A 21,092-nucleotide genomic window follows, 5' to 3' on the forward strand; every position below is an offset into this window, starting at 1 on the left:
CTGTGGGTCGCCCGCGCTGTGGATGAGGCTTTTAGTGCTGTAGTTTTTCTTAGTTGATGATTTGTACGGTTCTCTGGCCGGGCGGCGGGAATCTTAATATTTTTCTGAATCTGTTGTGTTTCGCTCTTCATTATGTAAAGTGGCCAAATCAATGACTTCCGTGTGCTTCACGTTCTCACGGCCTCCGCTTGCTGTCAGTGAATGGAAACCTCTTGTCCGCAGCTTTACCTTCCCTGGAGCTAAGCCTCGGCTTTATTCTGCCATGATGGATTTTAAGCCTGACAGCAATCAGAGATCGTAATGATGGAAGATTAAAATGTAAAAGCTGTTGCAGAGTTGCAGAGCATTCTTTTATTAAGGTCTGATTGTATTTTTTTTGGTGGGGGGGTGAGAAGCACAATACCTGCCGCTGTGTTTTAGACTGTAGCGTCTTCCATTGCCGCCTGGGAAGTCGGATGGATCAGCGGCGACGACTCCGCTGATCAGTACAGAGATGATACAGTGTAACTCGCCATTGGATAAATGGTAAGCTCCTTATTACCATGGCAACGGGAATATAAAATGTTCGCTAAAGGAACAAGCCAGAGCCACGACGTGCAGAGATTATTACAGGGGTCCGTGATAATGAGGTACACTACAATACCAGAGTCAGAGATGGCAAAGACTCTGCGTTCATACTAATCAGTCACTGGCAACATCCGGACCTGATCGTACAGAAAGTCTGATCGTCCGCCACTTTGACCGTTAGATATTATAGGAGGTGGGTCGTCATTTCAGAAGCCCCCTCACCCTGAAGACCCTCGGCCCAATAATACATGCCCGGGGAGGTGGTTCTCTATGATCCGGAGCAGATGTGTGTGAGCAGGGATTCCAGGAAATCCCATACCCGGCGGCCTTAAGGGAATCGCAGCCCCTGGACTCTGCTGAAGAGGGGATTTGTTTAGTAGATTCAGGACTGCGGAAAATTCTGTCTTTCCAGGGAATGTTTATGATCTAGAAGCATTTCTGGAAAATGGATCAATAACAATTCATGGAAGAGTCAAGACGGAAAAAATCAGCGGCAGGCAGCGGAGGTCCCCGACCGAGCACTGCACCCCCTACAGGGGAGAAAAGCGGGAGATCAAATCCACAGAAGGGATCAGAGGCCGACAAGTCAGCTCTCACCCTGATTACCAAGAATCGACCATGCCAAATGTGGCAGCGGAGGTCCCCGACTGAGCACTGCACCCCCTACAGGGGAAAAAAGGGGGAGATCAAATCCACATAAGGGATCAGAGGCCAACAAGTCAGCTCTCACCCTGATTACCAAGAATCGACCATGCCAAATGTGGCAGCGGAGGTCCCCGACCGAGCACTGCACCCCCTACAGGGGAAAAAAGGGGGAGATCAAATCCACAGAAGGGATCAGAGGCCAACAAGTCAGCTCTCGCCCTGATTACCAAGAATCGACAACGCCAAATGTGGCAGCGGAGGTCCCCGACCGAGCACTGCACCCCCTACAGGGGAAAAAAGGGGGAGATCAAATCCACAGAAGGGATCAGAGGCCAACAAGTCAGCTCTCGCCCTGATTACCAAGAATCGACAACGCCAAATGCGGCAGTGGAGGTCCCCGACCGAGCACTGCACCCCCTACAGGGGAAAAAAGGGGGAGATCAAATCCACAGAAGGGATCAGAGGCCGACAAGTCAGCTCTCGCCCTGATTACCAAGAATCGACAACGCCAAATGCGGCAGCGGAGGTCCCCGACCGAGCACTGCACCCCCTACAGGGAAGAAAAGGGGGAGATCAAATCCACAGAAGGGATCAGAGGCCGACAAGTCAGCTCTCGCCCTGATTACCAAGAATCGACCACGCCAAATGTGGCAGCGGAGGTCCCCGACCGAGCACTGCACCCCCTACAGGGAAGAAAAGGGGGAGATCAAATCCACAGAAGGGATCAGAGGCCGACAAGTCAGCTCTCGCCCTGATTACCAAGAATCGACCACGCCAAATGTGGCTGCGGAGGTCCCCGACCGAGCACTGCACCCCCTACAGGGGAGAAAAGGGGGAGATCAAATCCACAGAAGGGATCAGAGGCCGACAAGTCAGCTCTCGCCCTGATTACCAAGAATCGACAACGCCAAATGTGGCAGCGGAGGTCCCCGACCGAGCACTGCACCCCCTACAGGGGAGAAAAGGGGGAGATCAAATCCACAGAAGGGATCAGAGGCCGACAAGTCAGCTCTCGCCCTGATTACCAAGAATCGACAACGTCAACTGCGGCAGCGGAGGTCCCCGACCGAGCACTGCACCCCCTACAGGGGAAAAAAGGGGGAGATCAAATCCACAGAAGGGATCAGAGGCCGACAAGTCAGCTCTCGCCCTGATTACCAAGAATCGACAACGTCAACTGCGGCAGCGGAGGTCCCCGACCGAGCACTGCACCCCCTACAGGGGAGAAAAGGGGGAGATCAAATCCACAGAAGGGATCAGAGGCCGACAAGTCAGCTCTCGCCCTGATTACCAAGAATCGACAACGTCAACTGCGGCAGCGGAGGTCCCCGACCGAGCACTGCACCCCCTACAGGGGAAAAAAGGGGGAGATCAAATCCACAGAAGGGATCAGAGGCCGACAAGTCAGCTCTCGCCCTGATTACCAAGAATCGACAACGCCAACTGCGGCAGCGGAGGTCCCCGACCGAGCACTGCACCCCCTACAGGGGAGAAAAGGGGGAGATCAAATCCACAGAAGGGATCAGAGGCCGACAAGTCAGCTCTCGCCCTGATTACCAAGAATCGACAACGTCAACTGCGGCAGCGGAGGTCCCCGACCGAGCACTGCACCCCCTACAGGGGAGAAAAGGGGGAGATCAAATCCACAGAAGGGATCAGAGGCCGACAAGTCAGCTCTCGCCCTGATTACCAAGAATCGACAACGCCAAATGTGGCAGTGGAGGTCCCCGACCGAGCACTGCACCCCCTGCAGGGAAGGTCAGAACCAAAACCACATAAAGCATCAGACCTCTGACTTATCTCCTGCAGCGCCAAATCTGATTTCTGACAATCTGGCAGTGGAGGAAACTTTAGGAAGGCCGTGGGGCAGCCCCCCCCCCGTGGTGGCTACAATTGCTTGTATTCTGAGAATGATTTGAGCCTGGTTCACCTGGCTGATAACAGGGAACAATAACCCGCACTCACAGCAGATGGAGGGGACAGACTGCCGTTTACGGGACCGTACACCAGGAATGAGTCTGACTCCTGGCCCCTAATCCTGACAATAAGGGTCCTGGTCCTACCCATATGCACTGAGGGGGCACGGCTGCTTCCCATGGGGCATCACAGTGGGGATCATTGAGGGTCCCAGCAGTCGCACCCTCATTGATCAGCAAGGGGCCAAGATGTGACATCTCATTGTGGCTGTGGATTTTTTCTGGTGCTTCTCTGTAGGGCTCCTATACAAAAGTCCAGATCACAAGCCCCGGCAGGTCAGGAGTTAAATCCTCGGTTTCTGCATTGATACATTGTATCTATAGATGTATCTCTGCTGGTTCCGCCTCCCTGACACATTACTGCAGGCTTTGTATCAGTTCCCAGGAAATCATGAGGGATTTTCCGGCCTCGGTCTTCTTAGGAAAAGGAACCTGCCAGCGCTGTGATTGGCTGCGCTCTGCTCTCATGCTCCGCCCACAGCTTTATCAGGATTTCTTAGAAAGGGCCTAGTTCCACTGAAATGCAGAGGAGGAGGGTGGAGGTTGTGATCTGCACATGACGTTACTGTGGACCTGGCTCCCTGCCACCTGGAGCCGCTGCCTTCAAGTGACATATACAGTACCTGACCTATAGCCGCAGGTACCGCAGGACCCCTGCAGAGCCATGACGACTCCGCTCACAGTCTAGGAAAGGGATTCCACAAAACCTCCCTCTACATGTTATTTCTGCTCCTAGGAAAGTTGGGTGACATGTACTGCCACAGTGACCGCTCAGGTTGTCAGCCAGCTATCTGTGCCAGGGGCATCACCAGCGTGGGCAGGGGCCTAGGAAAGCCGGGCACCCACCAACAGCGGGCACGACTGGTACGTCTGCCCGGGTACGGCTATCCTGGGGGGAGGTGACGATATTCTATTACTTCCCGTTATCAGCCATTACTGGGGAAGGAGACTGTAGGACGGGAGACTACAATCTATTACTCCCCGTTATCAGCCATTACTGGGGGAGGAGACTGTAGGACAGGAGACTACAATCTATTACTCCCTGTTATCAGCCATTACTGGGGAGGAGACTGTAGGACGGGAGACTACAATCTATTACTTCCCGTTATCAGCCATTACTGGGGAGGAGACTGTAGGACGGGAGACTACAATCTATTACTCCCTGTTATCAGCCATTACTGGGGGAGGAGACTGTAGGACGGGAGACTACAATCAATTACTTCCCGTTATCAGTCATTACTGGGGAGGAGACTGTAGGACAGGAGACTCTAATCTATTACTCCCTGTTATTATTATTATTATTATTTATTATTATTATAGCGCCATTTATTCCATGGCGCTTTACATGTGAGGGGGGTATACATAAAAACAAGTACAATAATCTTAAACAATACAAGTCATAACTGGTACAGGAGGAGAGAGGACCCTGCCCGCGAGGGCTCACAATCTTCAAGGGATGGGTGATAATACAGTAGGCGAGGGTAGAGCTGGTCGTGCAGCGGTTTGGTCGATCGGTGGTTACTGCAGGTTATAGGCTTGTCGGAAGAGGTGGGTCTTCAGGCTCTTTTTGAAGGTTTCGATGGTAGGTGAGAGTCTGATATGTTGTGGTAGAGAGTTCCAGAGTAGGGGTGATGCGCGAGAGAAATCTTGTATGCGATTGTGGGAAGAGGAGATAAGAGGGGAGTAGAGAAGGAGATCTTGTGAGGATCGGAGGTTGCGTGCAGGAAAGTACCGGGAGACGAGGTCACAGATGTATGGAGGAGACAAGTTGTGGATGGCTTTGTATGTCATGGTTAGGGTTTTGTAATGGAGTCTCTGGGCAATTGGGAGCCAGTGAAGGGATTGACAGAGGGGAGAAGCTGGGGAATAGCGGGGGGGACAGGTGGATTAGTCGGGCAGCAGAGTTTAGAATAGATTGGAGGGGTGCGAGAGTGTTTGAGGGGAGGCCGCAGAGCATGAGGTTGCAGTAGTCAAGGCGAGAGATGATGAGGGCATGGACTAGGGTTTTTGCAGATTCTTGGGTGAGGAATGAACGGATGCGTGAAATATTTTTGAGTTGAAGTCGGCAGGAAGTGGAAAGGGTTTGGATATGTGGTTTGAAGGAGAGATCAGCATCAAGGATTACTCCGAGGCAGCGAGCTTGTGGGACTGGGGAGAGTGGGCAGTCATTTACTGTAATTGATAGGTTCGTAGGGGGGGTCACGTGAGATGGGGGAAAGATGATGAATTCTGTTTTGTCCATGTTGAGTTTCAGATATCTAGTGGAGAAGAAGGATGAAATTGTGGACAGACATTGAGGGATTCTGGTTAGTAGGGAGGTGATATCTGGTCCAGAGATGTAGATCTGTGTGTCATCAGCATAAAGATGATACTGAAAGCCATGAGATTCTATGAGCTGTCCCAGGCCAAAGGTGTAAATAGAGAACAGCAGGGGCCCTAGGACTGAACCTTGTGGGACTCCGACAGATAGGGGGCGAGGTGAGGAGGTGGTGTGTGAGTGGGAGACGCTGAATGTCCGGTCTGTTAGGTATGATGAGATCCAGGAGAGGGCCAAGTCTGTGATGCCGAGGGATGAGAGGGTCTGTAATAATAGGGAATGGTCCACTGTGTCAAAGGCAGCCGACAGGTCCAGGAGGAGGAGGACAGAGTAGTGTCGCTTGCTCTTGGCAGTTAAGAGGTCATTGGTGACCTTAGTAAGGGCAGTTTCAGTGGAGTGGTGTGACCGGAAGCCAGATTGTAAGCGGTCGAAGAGGGAGCAAGAAGAGAGATGGGAGGACAGTTCAAGGTAGACGTGTTGTTCCAGTAGCTTGGAGGCGTATGGGAGAAGTGATATAGGGCGATAGCTAGATACAGAGGATGGGTCAAGAGAGGGCTTTTTGAGGATAGGTGTGATGGAGGCATGTTTAAAGCTTGAGGGGAAAACACCAGTTGTTAGTGATAGGTTGAAGAGATGGGTTAGGGTTGGGATGAAGACTGTGGTGAGGTTTGGGATGAAGTGGGATGGGATCGGGTCGAGTGCACAGGTGGTGAGATGTGATCTTGAGAGTAGAGTGGAGAGTCGATCTTCTGTAATGGTGGAGAAGTTATCAGCCATTACTGGGGAGGAGACTGTAGGACAGGAGACTACAATCTATTACTCCCCGTTATCAGCCATTACTGGGGAGGAGACTCTAGGACAGGAGACTACAATCTATTACTCCCCGTTATCAGCCATTACTGGGGAGGAGACTGTAGGACAGGAGACTACAATCAATTACTTCCCGTTATCAGCCATTACTGGGGAGGAGACTCTAGGACGGGAGACTACAATCAAGTACTTCCCGTTATCAGCCATTACTGGGGAGGAGACTGTGGGACAGGAGACTACAATCTATTACTCCCTGTTATCAGCCATTACTGGGGGAGGAGACTGTAGGACAGGAGACTACAATCTATTACTCCCTGTTATCAGCCATTACTGGGGAGGAGACTGTAGGACAGGAGACTACAATCTATTACTTCCCGTTATCAGCCATTACTGGGGAGGAGACTGTAGGACAGGAGACTACAATCTATTACTCCCTGTTATCAGCCATTACTGGGGAGGAGACTGTAGGACAGGAGACTACAATCTATTACTTCCCGTTATCAGCCATTACTGGGGAGTGATTACCCTCTAGTACTCCTCTTATAATGCTGCTGTACTTTTATGAGTTTGGGCTGTTGGGTTATTGTCCCTTAATATTCTGGACAGTAGGGCACAGACAGCGCTCCAGTTCTGACTGCGGCAGTGTTAGTCGGGGCCCCTGATGTGCCGGGGGCCCTGGCCGGGGTGTGTGCAGGGATCTGGGCAGCTTCCCTGCGCAGTCGCTCTCCCTCCTGCTTCTGTCTCTGCTCAGATTCTCAGAAATACTGTGCGGAGCGTTTCCTGGTAAACCCTGTGTTCTGCTGAGGACGAGGAGGGGGGAGAAGTCTCAGAAATATTTGTGTCTGTAAAGTGTAACTCTGCCCGGGGGCTGAATGTGGAGAACGTCTACCGGAGGAATAATTGGCAGCGGATTGTGGAAGAAGACAGGTTCACATGAGGGAGAGTCGGCGATACGACTAGGGAGAGGAGATATCGCCACGTCACCAGGATCCCTCCAACATCACCCAAAAAAGTCAGGGTGATAAGAGCCGAACAAGAGACCCCTCCAAAAGCAGGAGGGGGCACATGAACCGACTCCGGCGCTGAAGAGGCACAGAAACCCTATAACAGCTTTTTGTACATGGGGATTACTAATTTTGGAGATTCCGTTTGTCTGGGGTGGGATAGCGCCCCTCTTATGGAGGAAATCCAGTATGCTTTCACTGTTCACCCAGGGATCATTGCCTGTTAATGAGGCTATAGGGGGGCAGTAGACTGGGGTGCTCTGTAATGGGGTCACTATACTAGGGTGCTCTGTAATAGGGGCACTATACTAGGGCTCTCTGTAATGGGGGCACTATACTAGGGCTCTCTGTAATGGGGGCACTATACTAGGGTGCTCTGTAATTGGGGCACTATACTAGGGTGCTGTGTAATTGGGGCACTATACTAGGGTGCTGTGTAATGGGGGCGCTATACTAGGGCGCTCTGTAATGGGGGCACTATACTAGGGCGCTCTGTAATGGGGGCACTATACTAGGGTGCTCTGTAATGGGGGCACTATACTAGGGCGCTCTGTAGTGGGGGCACTATACTAGGGCGCTCTGTAGTGGGGGCACTATACTAGGGCGCTCTGTAGTGGGGGCACTATACTAGGGTGCTCTGTAGTGGGGGCACTATACTAGGGCGCTCTGTAGTGGGGGCACTGTACTAGGGCGCTCTGTAGTGGGTGCACTGTACTAGGGCGATCTGTAATGGCACTATACTTGGGAGCTCTGTAATGGGGCACTGTACTAGGGCGCTCTGTAATGGGACACTGTACTAGGGCGCTCTGTAATGGGGGCACTGTATTAGGGCGCTCTGTAGTGGGGGCAATGTACTAGGGGCGCTCTGTAGTTGGGGCACTATACTAGGGCGCTCTGTAGTGGGGGCACTGTACTAGGGCGCTCTGTACTGGGGGCACTGTACTAGGGTGCTCTGTACTAGGGTGTTCTGTAGTGGGGGCACTGTACTAGGGTGCTCTGTAGTGGGGGCACTATACTAGGGCGCTCTGTAATGGGGGCACTGTACTAGGGCACTCTGTAATGGGGCACTGTACTAGGGCGCTCTGTAGTGGGGGCACTGTACTAGGGTGCTCTGTAGTGGGGGCACTATACTAGGGTGCTCTGTAGTGGGGGCACTATACTAGGGCGCTCTGTAATGGGGGCACTGTACAAGGGCGCTCTGTAATGGGGGCACTGTACAAGGGCGCTCTGTAATGGGGGCACTGTACAAGGGCGCTCTGTAATGGGGTCACTGTACAAGGGCGCTCTGTAATGGGGGCACTGTACAAGGGCGCTCTGTAGTGGGGGCACTGTACTAGGGCGCTCTGTAGTGGGGGCACTGTACTAGGGCGCTCTGTAGTGGGGGCACTGTACAAGGGCGCTCTGTAGTGGGGGCACTGTACAAGGGCGCTCTAGTGGGGGCACTGTACTAGGGCGCTCTGTAGTGGGGGCACTGTACTAGGGCTCTCTGTAATGGGGCACTATACTAGGGCGCTCTGTAATGATTGCACTGTACTATGGCGCTCTTTAATGAGGGCATTCTATAGCTGTGCTCTCTAATAGGAGCACGCTATACTATAATACTCTCTAATGGGAGCCCTCTCAACCATAATACTTTAATAGCGGCACACTCTTAACAGCAGCACTCTATAGCTGTGCACTCTCTATAGCAGGGCACTCTCTAATAGCAGGGTACTTTCTGGGAGCACTTCATACTACGGCACTCTCATCGGGGCTCTCACTCAGAAGCTTTCTTTTTACATCCCTGTATGGATTATTTCCGGGGTTTTTCAGTAATCACAGGACAGCGGATTTATTGTTCAGGGCCCTGGGAAAGCTGGGTAATGTTCCTGCATACATGACCGCTGCAGGGGAGTGCTGCTTCCCATGATGCATTGCTGTACTCTTGGAGGACTTCTCGCTGGATCTCTTGTCGCGGCCCCCTGTTTTTTGTACTCTTCCTCTTCTGTGCCTCTCCATCACATAGTTCTGCCCCCTGGTATTGTGTAAATTTGCTTTTTCCCCTCTGATTCTGAGCAATCGCAGCTTTACTAGAAACAGTGGGGCAGCGACGATTAGAGGAGGGTCTGGGTATAAAAGATCCAGCGAGAGGTCTCCAGGCCGAGCGGCCGGACCACCAACTGGCCCGAGGGCGATAAGTAACCAGTGTAGCTGAACGTCGGCGATTCTACAAGCGTGAAAGGGTTAAGGACAATTTAGAATATCAGTTGGAGGAAGCAGAATGATACATTGTCACCTCATTGCCTTTCTTTATAGTGAGTTATTAACCCTTAGTGGTGCCGAGAAAACAGTCGTTTTCCCTCGGTCTCCTCTGACTTTCATGTTGGCATTGCGGCTGAAGGATTCCTATAGACGCCCCTTTAAGTGAGCGGGGTTTATACGATCCTCAGTAATGTCTTCTGCTACAGTGTGAACTGCTCTGTATTATGCCGTAATATGTCATATACTGCACTAATGTACGGCAGCTATATGACGGAGCAGTTGCTCTTTAAATCTTCTGTACTGTTAGTAACTCTTTATATCTGTCCCTGGGAAAGCTGGATGACAACCAACATGGCCGGCGTAATAGATCTTTCCCAGACTCCCGAACTTTGCCTGCACATTTGCCTTTTAGGGCTATAGGAAAGTTAAGTGTCTGCCCTTGTGATGGCGGGCCACACTGATGGTCACCCAGCTTTCCCAGTGCTAGATTTAATCCCGAGGACTTGATATGAGATGAAAAAGCTCTTTAAATAATCACAGGACGACTACGTTAGTAAGAAATCCTATTTATTGTTATCTCCAGCGGCCAGACGGAAAGGTTCCCCCCCACGTCATCGCCACGCAACCACTAAAGTGCATCTCTGCCGCCTTATCAGGGCACAGCAGAGGGGTCCGCGGTGGTCTATCAGCGACTACGCCCACGGGACAAGTCCAGACAATAGCCGCGCTCCACTGTAGGACGGGTGGTTACAGGGTACGCAGGGTATAATCCTCCGCGGGCACCAGTTCTGAGGGGCATGGGAAGCCCATCCTGGGGGAATCATCTACTGACAAAGTATAAAACCCCCAGAAAAAAAAAAAAAAAAAAATAGTAGAGGGCAGGGGGCTTCATAATAAATAGTGTGTCTATGTACAGTGTTGGACGTATGGTGGAAGTGCGAGTAGTAATGGCAGTCAGAGCTTGAATGGGTATCGCTGCAGGTACTCCACCATCCTCCGGGGCAGGGGCAGCTGTGTGAGGTCGGAGCCCGGCGCCACGCTGCGGCTGATCTGGAGCCGGCACAGATGCTGTAGACTCGGGCTTTCTGTGCTTCGGTGCAGCGGTTGCAGGAGCTTGAGGTGCACTGCAGCCGGCTCTTTAGGGGAGGTGGGTGCGGGGGGCGACTGGCTGGCGGGGTCCTTGGAGCTCTCAGAGTTGCAGGACGAGACGTAATATTGCACCAAGCTGACGACGTCGGGGAAGGAGAGGATCCGCGGCTTAGACAGCCAGTTAGAGTCCAGCCGGAAGAGACTGTCCGAGTACTCGATGCGAACGTTCGTGGGTCCGCGGTTCGTCCGGACTGATAAAGTAAAGAGGTAACTGGGGTGTGTGCTGTCCCGCACCAGGAAGACGCCTTCTGGCATTTTCTGGAGTCTCTGTTTGGCCTCGGTGGCGGTAATCGGCCCCCAATACCAACCTGAAAGGGGGAGAGAAAGCGACAACTTGTAGGAACGGCAAAATGAAGATCATCAACCCAAAACTCCCCAGACCCAATACTCCCGGCGTCTTCTGTCCTGCTGTTAAATGACTAATTCACGGCAGTTCTATCCATTTGTAGGAAAGCTGGGTGACAACTGTTACAGCAGCCGGCATAGATCCTGTGGGGTTGTCACTCAGCTTTCCCAGACTCCTGAACGGCAGTAGATCGTTTTGTAGTGATACTTTCACTGCTCCATTCCAGGCTCCCAAAAAGCTGAGTGACATCTGTCCCGGGGCCGAGTCTGGAACAACGAGGAAACCTCTGAACAGGGAACGTGACTGTGCGACAGAAGACGCCGGAGACTTCACAGCACAGAATCCAGAAGGAAAAAACAAATCTGTCCAATTTACACAAAAATAAAAAAATGCAGAAAAAATTCTGACTTCTGTTCATACCAAAAAGACGCTCCGCGGATTGTCATAAAGCTCAAATAATTCAGAAAATGCTTCCATCAAAAAGTTAATTAAGAAAGTGTCCAGGATCATTGGGGTTAAACGCGGAGCTATTTTGCAGAGCAAACTTTGTGCCGTGTCCCATCTGACGCCGTGGAGTGTCGGCCTCGGGTCCAAACCCATTCGTGTCGCGTTCCAGCTTTGTACACGTGGCCGCTCGGGTCTGTGAATACACAGAGATCTGGGAGCGTCCGACCGCCGCTGCGGCGCGTGAGACCGCGGGAGAAAAGCCGACGTGACGCCGATTATTCCCTTTGTAGCTTTTTTTCCTGTTTTTTTTTTCAATCCGACATAAATAGCGCCGTCATCTCCCAACATTCGCCCCCTGCGGCAGCCGGGACGGCGTCCATCGGAGGGGGAGTACAAGCGATTCCCAATGCTGCTGACGTCGTCGCTTTCGCTCTTAAGTGTTAGCGCCCCTTTTTATTCCTTGAGGTGTATTATTATTTTCGCATCCACCGCTGTAATGTGTCACCGTGAGCTAATGGCGTCCGGTGTGGCCCGTCACAGCCGATGCCATCTCTGGTGAGGGTGGTGGGACGATAAGTCGTTTGCCAGGAAAGTGTTACTTAAAGGGACCCCCCATTTCTATATATACACTTATGGAGAACCGCCCCAATTAAAAGGTTCGCTCAGCTTCCAGCGGGTTTTGGGGTCTTACCAGATTCCCGGAGATAGCAGAACGTCTTGGCGATGCAGAGAAGATCTTCCTCTGGGTCCCTGATGTCCTGCGGAGGGGGCGGCAGCTCCTGGGGCTCAGATGCCCTTGGGGGCACTTCAGGTGCAGTCAGTGGGGGCCCCGGACAAGCGGGAGGGTTCAGGGGGTGCATGACTTGGTCAGCTGCAAAGCCTGGGACCCCCACACAAGATGAAGGTCGACAAATCCTTTGCTCTGCCAACAGGCTCTGTGGACTGGAAGAAAGAGAGGCGTTAAACGGATGCAGGTGGAGAGGACTTTAGTGCATCAGAAGAAAATCCCGTGACGTGCGGAGTCCTTCAGCGGAGCGACACAATAACCTCAGGCGTCACGTTGTCCTGCGCTGCGGAATAGGGCGCCGCTATCGGACTAATGAGCGTCTCTTACCTTCTCACACAAAGGATCATATCCGTCCAGGAAGAGCGGAAAGGCATGTGTGTCCCACCGCAGAGACCTCGACAGCAGGGAAAGGGGCGACTGTCCGAAAATCCACGATTTGTCAGATAATTAAATGGCGCTGCTGAGCGCCGGCGCCTGTGTCCTCTGCGCGCGGATCGCTGCTTTCTAACCCCGTGCTGCCGCTGCGCTGCGTCTATATATAGTGGCATTGGGTGTGTGTTGTCCCAGGGTAAGAGCAGAACTCGGCTAATATATTTCCAAGAACTTTCCAGGAAAAGAAGGCAGAACTATGTAAATCCACCAATGGCCGGGGGCCGGAGGAGGAGTGTCCCCGCTGCCTGCACTGTCCTCAGCCGCTGGGGTGATAGCAAGTGCTGCAGAGCAAGGCAGGGGCTTCTGCTGGCACCAGAAGGGTTAATTATATTTTATTTCTCCTGATTCCAGGGAATTGGTTTGATTCCAGAAATTCCACCAGACATTCCTCCTCTGCTGCCTCCCTGCAGCCATTACGTGGTCACACAGGCACGTTGCGATATATTTAGCTCGACAAGCAGCGGAAGTGGCCTCATGTCTCATTCCTGGAGCCGCGGGTGGAGGGCGCCTCGGACCCGCACGGGTCGGAAGCGGAGAGCCGGCATCTGGTGCCCCCCGCCGGACTGCCAGTGACGTCACGTACCGCCAGAGATGATGACGATCATTGGCGCCTGTGGCCCCCACCGGTTTATAGGGTTCTCCACTTTGGATCGTCTCTACGTGTTCGAAGGGTCCCTTGACAATTCTCTGATCACATAGCGATCCAGTGATCTGTAGGGTAAACCTACCCCGGGGGCTACATTTCCCTCCAGCGCCACCACAGGATAAATGAAATATTACACCATGTCTATTCTCTTGTCTTTGTGCCCTCAGCATGTGTGTCCTCCAACACTCAGCTCATTAGGTGGAGGGGACTGAGCCTGTGTGTCCTCCAGCACTCGGCTCATTAGGTGGAGGGGAATGAGCCTGTGTGTCCTCCAGCGCTCAGCTCATTAGGTGGAGAGGACTGAGAGTGTGTCCTCCAGCACTCTGCTCATTAGGTGGAGGGGACTGAGCGTGTGTGTCCTCCAGCACTCTGCTCATTAGGTGGAGGGGACTGAGCATGTGTGTCCTCCAGCACTCAGCTCATTAGGTGGAGGGGACTGAGCTGTTGTGTCCTCCAGGACTCTGCTCATTAGGTCGAGGTGACTGAGCGTGTGTGTCCTCCAGCACTCTGCTCATTAGGTGGAGGGGACTGAGCTTTTGTTTTCTCCAGCACACCTCTCATTAGGTGGAGGGGACTGAGCATGTGTGTCCTCCAGCACTCAGCTCATTAGGTGGAGGGGACTGAGCATGTGTGTCCTCCAGCACTCGGCTCATTAGGTGGAGGTGCACATTACTATACGTTGTGGACATTGGGGCCCTGTAATTAATTTTCAACACTCTGAATGCAGCAATGTAATGAATATACAGTGCCTACAAGTAGTATTCAACCCCCTGCAGATTTAGCAGGTTTACACATTCGGAATTAACTTGGCATTGTGACATTTGGACTGTAGATCAGCCTGGAAGTGTGAAATGCACTGCAGCAAAAAAGAATGTTATTTCTTTGTTTAATTTTTTTTTTAAATTGTGAAAAGTTTATTCAGAGGGTCATTTATTATTCAACCCCTCAAACCACCAGAATTCTGTTTGGTCCCCCTAAATTATTAAGAAGTATTTCAGGCACAAAGAACAATGAGCTTCACATGTTTAGATTAATTATCTCTTTTTCCAGCCTTTTCTGACTATTTAAGACCCTCCCCAAACTTGTGAACAGCACTCATACATGGTCAACATGGGAAAGACAAAGGAGCATTCCAAGGCCATCAGAGACAAGATCGTGGAGGGTCACAAGGCTGGCAAGGGGTACAAAACCCTTTCCAAGGAGTTGGGCCTACCTGTCTCCACTGTTGGGAGCATCATCCGGAAGTGGAAGGCTTATGGAACTACTGTTAGCCTTCCACGGCCTGGACAGCCTTTGAAAGTTTCCTCCCGTGCCGAGGCCAGACTTGTCCGAAGAGTCAAGGCTAACCCAAGGACAACAAGGAAGGAGCTCCGGGAAGATCTCATGGCAGTGGGGACATTGGTTTCAGTCAATACCATAAGTAACGTACTCCACCGCAATGGTCTCCGTTCCAGACGAGCCCGTAAGGTACCTTTACTTTCAAAGCGTCATGTCAAGGCTCGTCTACAGTTTGCTCATGATCACTTGGAGGACTCTGAGACAGACTGGTTCAAGGTTCTCTGGTCTGATGAGACCAAGATCGAGATCTTTGGTGCCAAACACACACGTGACGTTTGGAGACTGGATGGCACTGCATACGACCCCAAGAATACCATCCCTACAGTCAAGCATGGTGGTGGCAGCATCATGCTGTGGGGCTGTTTCTCAGCCAAGGGGCCTGACCATCTGGTCCGCATCCATGGGAAGATGGATAGCACGGCCTACCTGGAGATTTTGGCCAAGAACCTCCGCTCCTCCATCAAGGATCTTAAGATGGGTCGCCATTTCATCTTCCAACAAGACAACGACCCAAAGCACACAGCCAAGAAAACCAAGGCCTGGTTCAAGAGGGAAAAAATCAAGGTGTTGGAGTGGCCTAGTCAGTCTCCTGACCTTAACCCAATTGTAAACTTGTGGAAGGAGCTCAAGATTAAAGTCCACATGAGACACCCAAAGAACCTAGATAACTTGGAGAAGATCTGCATGGAGGAGTGGGCCAAGATAACTCCAGAGACCTGTGCCGGCCTGATCAGGTCTTATAAAAGACGATTATTAGCTGTAATTGCAAACAAGGGTTATTCCACAAAATAACCTAGGGGTTGAATAATAATTGACCCACACTTTTATGTTTAAAATTTATTAAAATTTAACTGAGCAACATAACTTTTTGGTTTGTAAGATTTATGCATCTGTTAATAAATCCTGCTCTTGTGTGAAGTTTGAAGGCTCTAACTTATTTGCATCTTATCAAACCTGCTAAATCTGCAGGGGGTTGAATACTACTTGTAGGCACTGTATGATCAGTAAGTGAGGATGAGATTTGGCTGAGCGGATGGTCCTGGGCCGCACTCCTCACTCTCTTGGATACAGCTGGTTTTGCTGTGAATGTCAGTGGCTGCTGCAGATTACATTATATCCTTATGGCACCCTAAAATATCCAAATAAGTGGGTACCATCCCTCACCCATCGTATGGCCAGTGACCGATGGGTCTCACATTGTAGGGAGTAAATGTGACAATGAGTGCAATATGAGTCATTCATGTCCTTTTTTATAGAGTCAGGTAGGTGGAGCTTATCCTGGATTGGTCGTTTCGTGGATGTAGTCGTAGATCCCTGGGGACAGGTTTCCATTAATCAGCTGCAGGTGGGAGCTACGCTGACATCACTGGTGACCTGGGTCATGACTGAACCTGCAGGTGCCGGAAGCAGACGGCGCGTCGTCATCACATGAAGTAAGTGTTCACCGCAGGGCTGGCGTCGGTCAGAGATGAGAACTTGCATTTGTTATGGCTCACGTGCTGAGGTGGATTTACAAAGCTGTAGGTCTGGATGAGAAGCATGGATCGGAGGCGATGGCGCAGCACAGAACAGCAGAGCTGGGTGAGCTGGACGACACCTTGTGCAAGAAATAGCAGAGCTGAGTGTGCAGATGGCACCATGGAGGTGGATCAGAAAAGCTGAGTATGTTGCTGGGCACCTTAATTGTTGGACTGCAGGTAGGAGTATACAGGACCGCACCGCGGAACAGCAGATCCGAGTATGTGGTACAGCAAAGATGAGTTTGTCAGGAGACTTGTGACCGCACAGAAGCACGGCCGTTGCGAAGATGCCAAAATACCTGAATACTCGTGGTGTTGCCACATGAATCAGCCTAAGAAAAGGCCTAGGTGGTGTGCGCCGGGTTACTATCGTGACCCAAAGTACGCTGCAACGGAAAGACCTGAGCGCTGGGAAGCAGGCGCAGAGTAATGGTCAACGTCTCTGCCTGCAGTCAGCGAGCGAGAATAATAAGAATCTTTATATAGCGCCAACATATTCCGCAGCGCTTTACAGTTTAACAGTTTCAGACACAAGTCATAAGTAACAACATTAGCAATACAATGATTACAGCCCAATCAGCCGCCCCTGCTGGTGAGAGCTTACACTCTACAGTGAGGAGGGGGAGATACAGAGGACGGGGGTGTATGTACAATGAGGCTGTGTGCCCACAATGCGATTGTTAAGCGTTTTGGCCGCGATTTTCGGCGCGAAAACGTTAATCGTGTACAGAACGCCCCCCATGCATTCCTATGGCATTCCGCACATGCTGTGCTAATGCTGCGCTTTTTTCCGCGGCGGAATCGCATCGCGGAAAAAATCGCAGCATGCTCATTCTTTTGTGCGGAATCGCAAAGAATTGCCGCGATTCTGCACCCATAGGAATGCATGAGAACCGCTGACTTCCCGCATGTGGCTATGCCCACCATGCGCAAAGTTAAGCGTCTCATGTGCGGCTGGTACCCACGGTGTGGAGGAGAGGAGACTGTCCTCCAGGCCCTGGGTACCATACCCCTGTAAAAAAAAGAATAAAAAATAAAAAATCGGGGTATATTTACCTTCCGACGTCCCGCGCTGCATTCCCGGCCTCAGCGTTCCCAGTAATGCCTTGCGGCAAGGTCCTGTGATGACGTAGTCTCGCGTGACTCCAGCGGTCTCGTGAGATCGCTATAGTAACGCGAGACCAACGTCATCACAGGTCTCGCAAGGCATCGCTGGGAACACTGTGGCCCGGGAATGCAGCGCGGGACGCCGGAAGGTAAATATACCCCGATTTTTTTATATTTTAATTATTTTTTACATTTTCTTTTACTATTGATGCTGCATAGGCCACCTCAATAGTAAAAACCTGGTCAAACTTGTCAAACGCTATGTTTGACGAGTGTGACCAACCTGTCAATCACTTTCCAAGCGATGCTTCAAATCGCTTGGAAAGTGCTTGAATATCGCGGCAAAATCGCACAGAAAAAAAGGCGCGATTTCTGGGAAGGAGTCCGGTTTTCAGTGTCCGGATTTAAACGCTACGTGGGCACATAGCCTGAAGGTCCTGCCGTCTTGAGGGAGTGGGGGATGGATGGAGATAGTGAATGGGCTACACACGCACACTTACACACAGAATGACTGTGATTAGTGAACGTGATGGGCCGCTCTAAACAAATGTGTTTTGAGGGAGCGCCTAAAACTATGCAAATTGTGGATAGTCCTAATTTCTTGGGGTAGAGCATTCCAGAGGATAGGAGCAGCACGGGAGAAGTCTTGGAGTCGGGAGGTGCGGATAAGCGCAGAGATTAGTCGAAGGTCGTTTGCGGAGAGCAGCGATCGGTTAGGTCGATTGACAGAAATGAGGGAGGAGATGTAGGGGGTTGCTGCACCGTGGATGAGCTTTGTGGGTGAGAACAAGTACTTTGAATTGGACCCTATAATGAATGGGCAGCCAGTGTAAGGACTGGCGAAGAGCGGACGCGTCCGAGTACCGATTAATCAGATAGATTACCCTGGCTGCTGCATTAAGCATGGACTGGAGAGGGAATAGTCGAGTGACGGGGAGGCCAATTAATAGAGCGTTACAGTAATCCAGGCGGGAGTGGATCAGGGAGATAGTGAGGGTTTTTGTTGTTTCCATGGTGAGAAAAGGGCGAATTCTGGAGATGTTCTTTAGGTGTAAGCGGCAAGAGCGGGCAAGAGATTGTATATGAGAGGTGAAGGAGAGATTGGTGTCAAACATAACACCCAGACAGCGCGCCTGCTGCCGGGGAGTTATTGTGGTGCCACCCACGGAGAGGGAAATGTCAGATTTAGGCAGGTTAGTGGACGGCGGGAGCAGAAGCAGCTCAGTTTTAGAGAGGTTGAGTTTCAGATAGAGAGCGGACATGATATTGGAGACTGCGGACAGACAGTCGCGTTCTGTCGAGAACATTCCGAGTTTCCATCCTTGGTCTGATAGCCTGTGCCCCACCTGAGACCTTGTAATAGACTGCTCGGCCGGGCAGGGATCTTTGTCGATGGACGTTTTTGCCCAATTTGCTGACGTTCTGGCGCTGACACTGGTCTATACACACCGCAGCCATCAGGTCCTCTGCCAGCAGTGCAGCCTCATAGGGCCGTCATTGCCCTGTTATTAGAGCAGTGCAGCACTGGCTATAGGGGGAAATCTGCCCTAGTTGCACCCTATAATAATAATTTATATAGCGCCAACATATTCCGCAGCGTTTTACAATTCAACAGTTCCTATACAGCAGTCATAACAAATGACGACCCTGCCCGTAAGAGCTTACAATCTGCAATGAGGTGGGGGTGACAAAGTGCAGGGGCCTATTTACAATGATGGTCCCGCCATCTTGAAGAAATGGGGGTACAGTGGGTACGGAAAGTATTCAGACCCCTTTACATTTTTCCCTCTTTGTTTCATTGCAGCCATTTGGTAAATTCTATAAAGTTCATTTTTTCCTCATTCATGTACACTCTGCACCCCATCTTTACTGAAAACAAAACTGAAATGTAGAAATTTTTGCAAATTTATTAAAAAAAATAAACTGATATCTCCCATGGTCATAAGTATTCAGCCCCTGTGCTCAATATTGAGTAGACGCACCTTTTGAGCTAATACAGCCATGAGTCTTCTTGGGAATGATGCTACAAGTTTTTCACCTCTGGATTTGGGGATCCTCGGCCATTCTTCCTTGCAGATCCTCTCCAGTTCCGTCAGGTTGGATGGTGAACGTTGGTGGACAGCCATTTTCCGGTCTCTCCAGAGATGCTCAGTTGGGTTTAGGTCAGGGCTCTGGCTGGGCCAGTCAGGAATGGTCACAGAGTTGTTCTGAAGCCACTCCTTTGTTATTTTAGCTGTGCTTAGGGTCATTGTCTTGTTGGAAGGTGAACCTTCGGCCAAGTCTGGGGTCCAGAGCACTCTGGAAGAGGTTTTCATCCAGGATATCTCTGTACTTGGCCGAATTCATGGTTCCTTCAATTGCAACCAGTCGTCCTGTCCCTGCAGCTGAAAAACACCCCCATAGCATGATGCTGCCACCACCATGTTTCACTGTTGGGATTGTATTGGGCAGGTGATGAGCAGTGCCTGGTTTTCTCCACACATACCGCTTACAATTAACAACAAAAAGTTCTACTTTCGTCTCATCAGACCAGAGAATCTTATTTCTCATAGTCTGGGAGTCCTTCATGTGTTTTTTAGCAAACTCTATGTGGGCTTTCATATGTCTTGCTCTGAGGAGAGGCTTCCGTCGGGCCACTCTGCCATAAAGGCCTGACTGGTGGAGGGCTTCAGTGATAGTTGACTTTGTGGAACTTTCTCCCATCTCCCTACTGCATCTGTGGAGCTCAGCCACAGTGATCTTGGGGTTCTTTTTTACCTCTCTCACCAAGGCTCTTCTCACACGATTGCTCAGTTTGGCTGGACGGCCAGGTCTAGGAAGACTTCTGGTGGTCCCAAACTTCTTCCATGTAAGGATTATCGAGGCCACTGTGCTCTTAGGAACCTTGAGTACTGCAGAAATTCTTTTGTAACCTTGGCCAGATCTGTGCCTTCCACAATTCTGTCTCTGAGCTCCTTGGCCAGTTCCTTTGGCCTCATGATTCTCATTTGGTCTGACATGCACTGTGAGCTGTGAGGTCTTATATAGACAGGTGTGCGCCTTTGCGAATCAAGTCCTATCAGTGTAATTACACACAGCTGGACTCCAATGAAGGAGTAGAACCATCTCATGGAGGATCACAAGGAAATGGACAGCATGTGACTTACATATGAGTGTCTGAGCAAAGGGGCTGAATACTTATGACCATGAGATATTTGTTTTCTTTTTTTTAATAAATTTGCAAAAATTTCTACATTTGTTTTTTTCAGTGAAGATGGGGTGCAGAGTGCACATTAATGAGAAGCAAACCTTTTTGAATTTACCAAATGGCTGCAATGAAACAGAGTGAGAAATATAAAGGGGTCTGAATACTTTCCATGGCCACTGTAGATAAAGGCTGCGTGAGCTGCTCACCAGACAATATTTGTGGTGCTATTGGGTGCGGTGAAGTTTGATGGAGGATTATGATCAGAGAAATAGTGAATGGGCTATATATAAAAGGATTTATTAGGGAATGTGATAGCTCTATACAGATGTGTTTTTATGGAGCTCCTAAAACTGTGTAAGTTGTGGTTAGTTCTAATTTCTTGGGGTTAGAGCATCCCAGAGGATTGGTGCAACTCGTGAGAAGTCTTAGAGAAGAGAGTGGGAGGTATGGATTAGTGCAGAGATTAGTCGAAAGTCGCTTGCGGGGCGTAGAGAATGGGTGGGCTGATAAACAGAAATGAGGGAGGAGATGTAGGGGGGCCGCACTGTGGAGAGGACTGGTAGGCTGATAGAC

At 50.8% G+C, this 21,092-nt stretch overlaps 2 protein-coding genes across 4 annotated transcripts in view; one reads left to right on the top strand and one right to left on the bottom strand.

Annotated features, from left to right (window-relative positions):
• HEMK1 (HemK methyltransferase 1, mitochondrial release factors N(5)-glutamine) overlaps window positions 1–21,092 on the top strand; it is a 42,511-nt gene that overhangs the window by 13,287 nt on the left and 8,132 nt on the right. The window contains exon 11 of one of the 3 annotated variants that reach the window (XM_073562525.1): window positions 12,435–12,481. The exons of 1 other annotated variant lie outside the window; for it this stretch is intronic. The gene's annotated coding sequence lies outside the window, so the exon portion shown is untranslated. Of the gene's footprint in view, window positions 1–11,281; window positions 11,937–12,434; window positions 12,482–21,092 lie in introns of those variants that run through there. One more of the 3 variants, XM_073562522.1, reaches the window with a different exon arrangement.
• CISH (cytokine inducible SH2 containing protein) lies at window positions 10,111–13,001 on the bottom strand. Its single transcript, XM_073562528.1, has 3 exons — window positions 12,617–13,001; window positions 12,194–12,444; window positions 10,111–11,017 (listed from the first exon to the last, which is right to left on the bottom strand). The coding sequence occupies exons 1-3, from the start codon at window positions 12,835–12,837 to the stop codon at window positions 10,515–10,517; spliced, it is 975 nt and encodes a 324-aa protein (XP_073418629.1). The 5' UTR covers window positions 12,838–13,001; the 3' UTR covers window positions 10,111–10,514.

This window comes from Dendrobates tinctorius, unplaced genomic scaffold (genome assembly GCF_039654945.1).
Source record: "Dendrobates tinctorius isolate UK_male_01 unplaced genomic scaffold, ASM3965494v1 ptg000357l, whole genome shotgun sequence".
Classification (NCBI taxonomy): domain Eukaryota; kingdom Metazoa; phylum Chordata; class Amphibia; order Anura; family Dendrobatidae; genus Dendrobates; species Dendrobates tinctorius.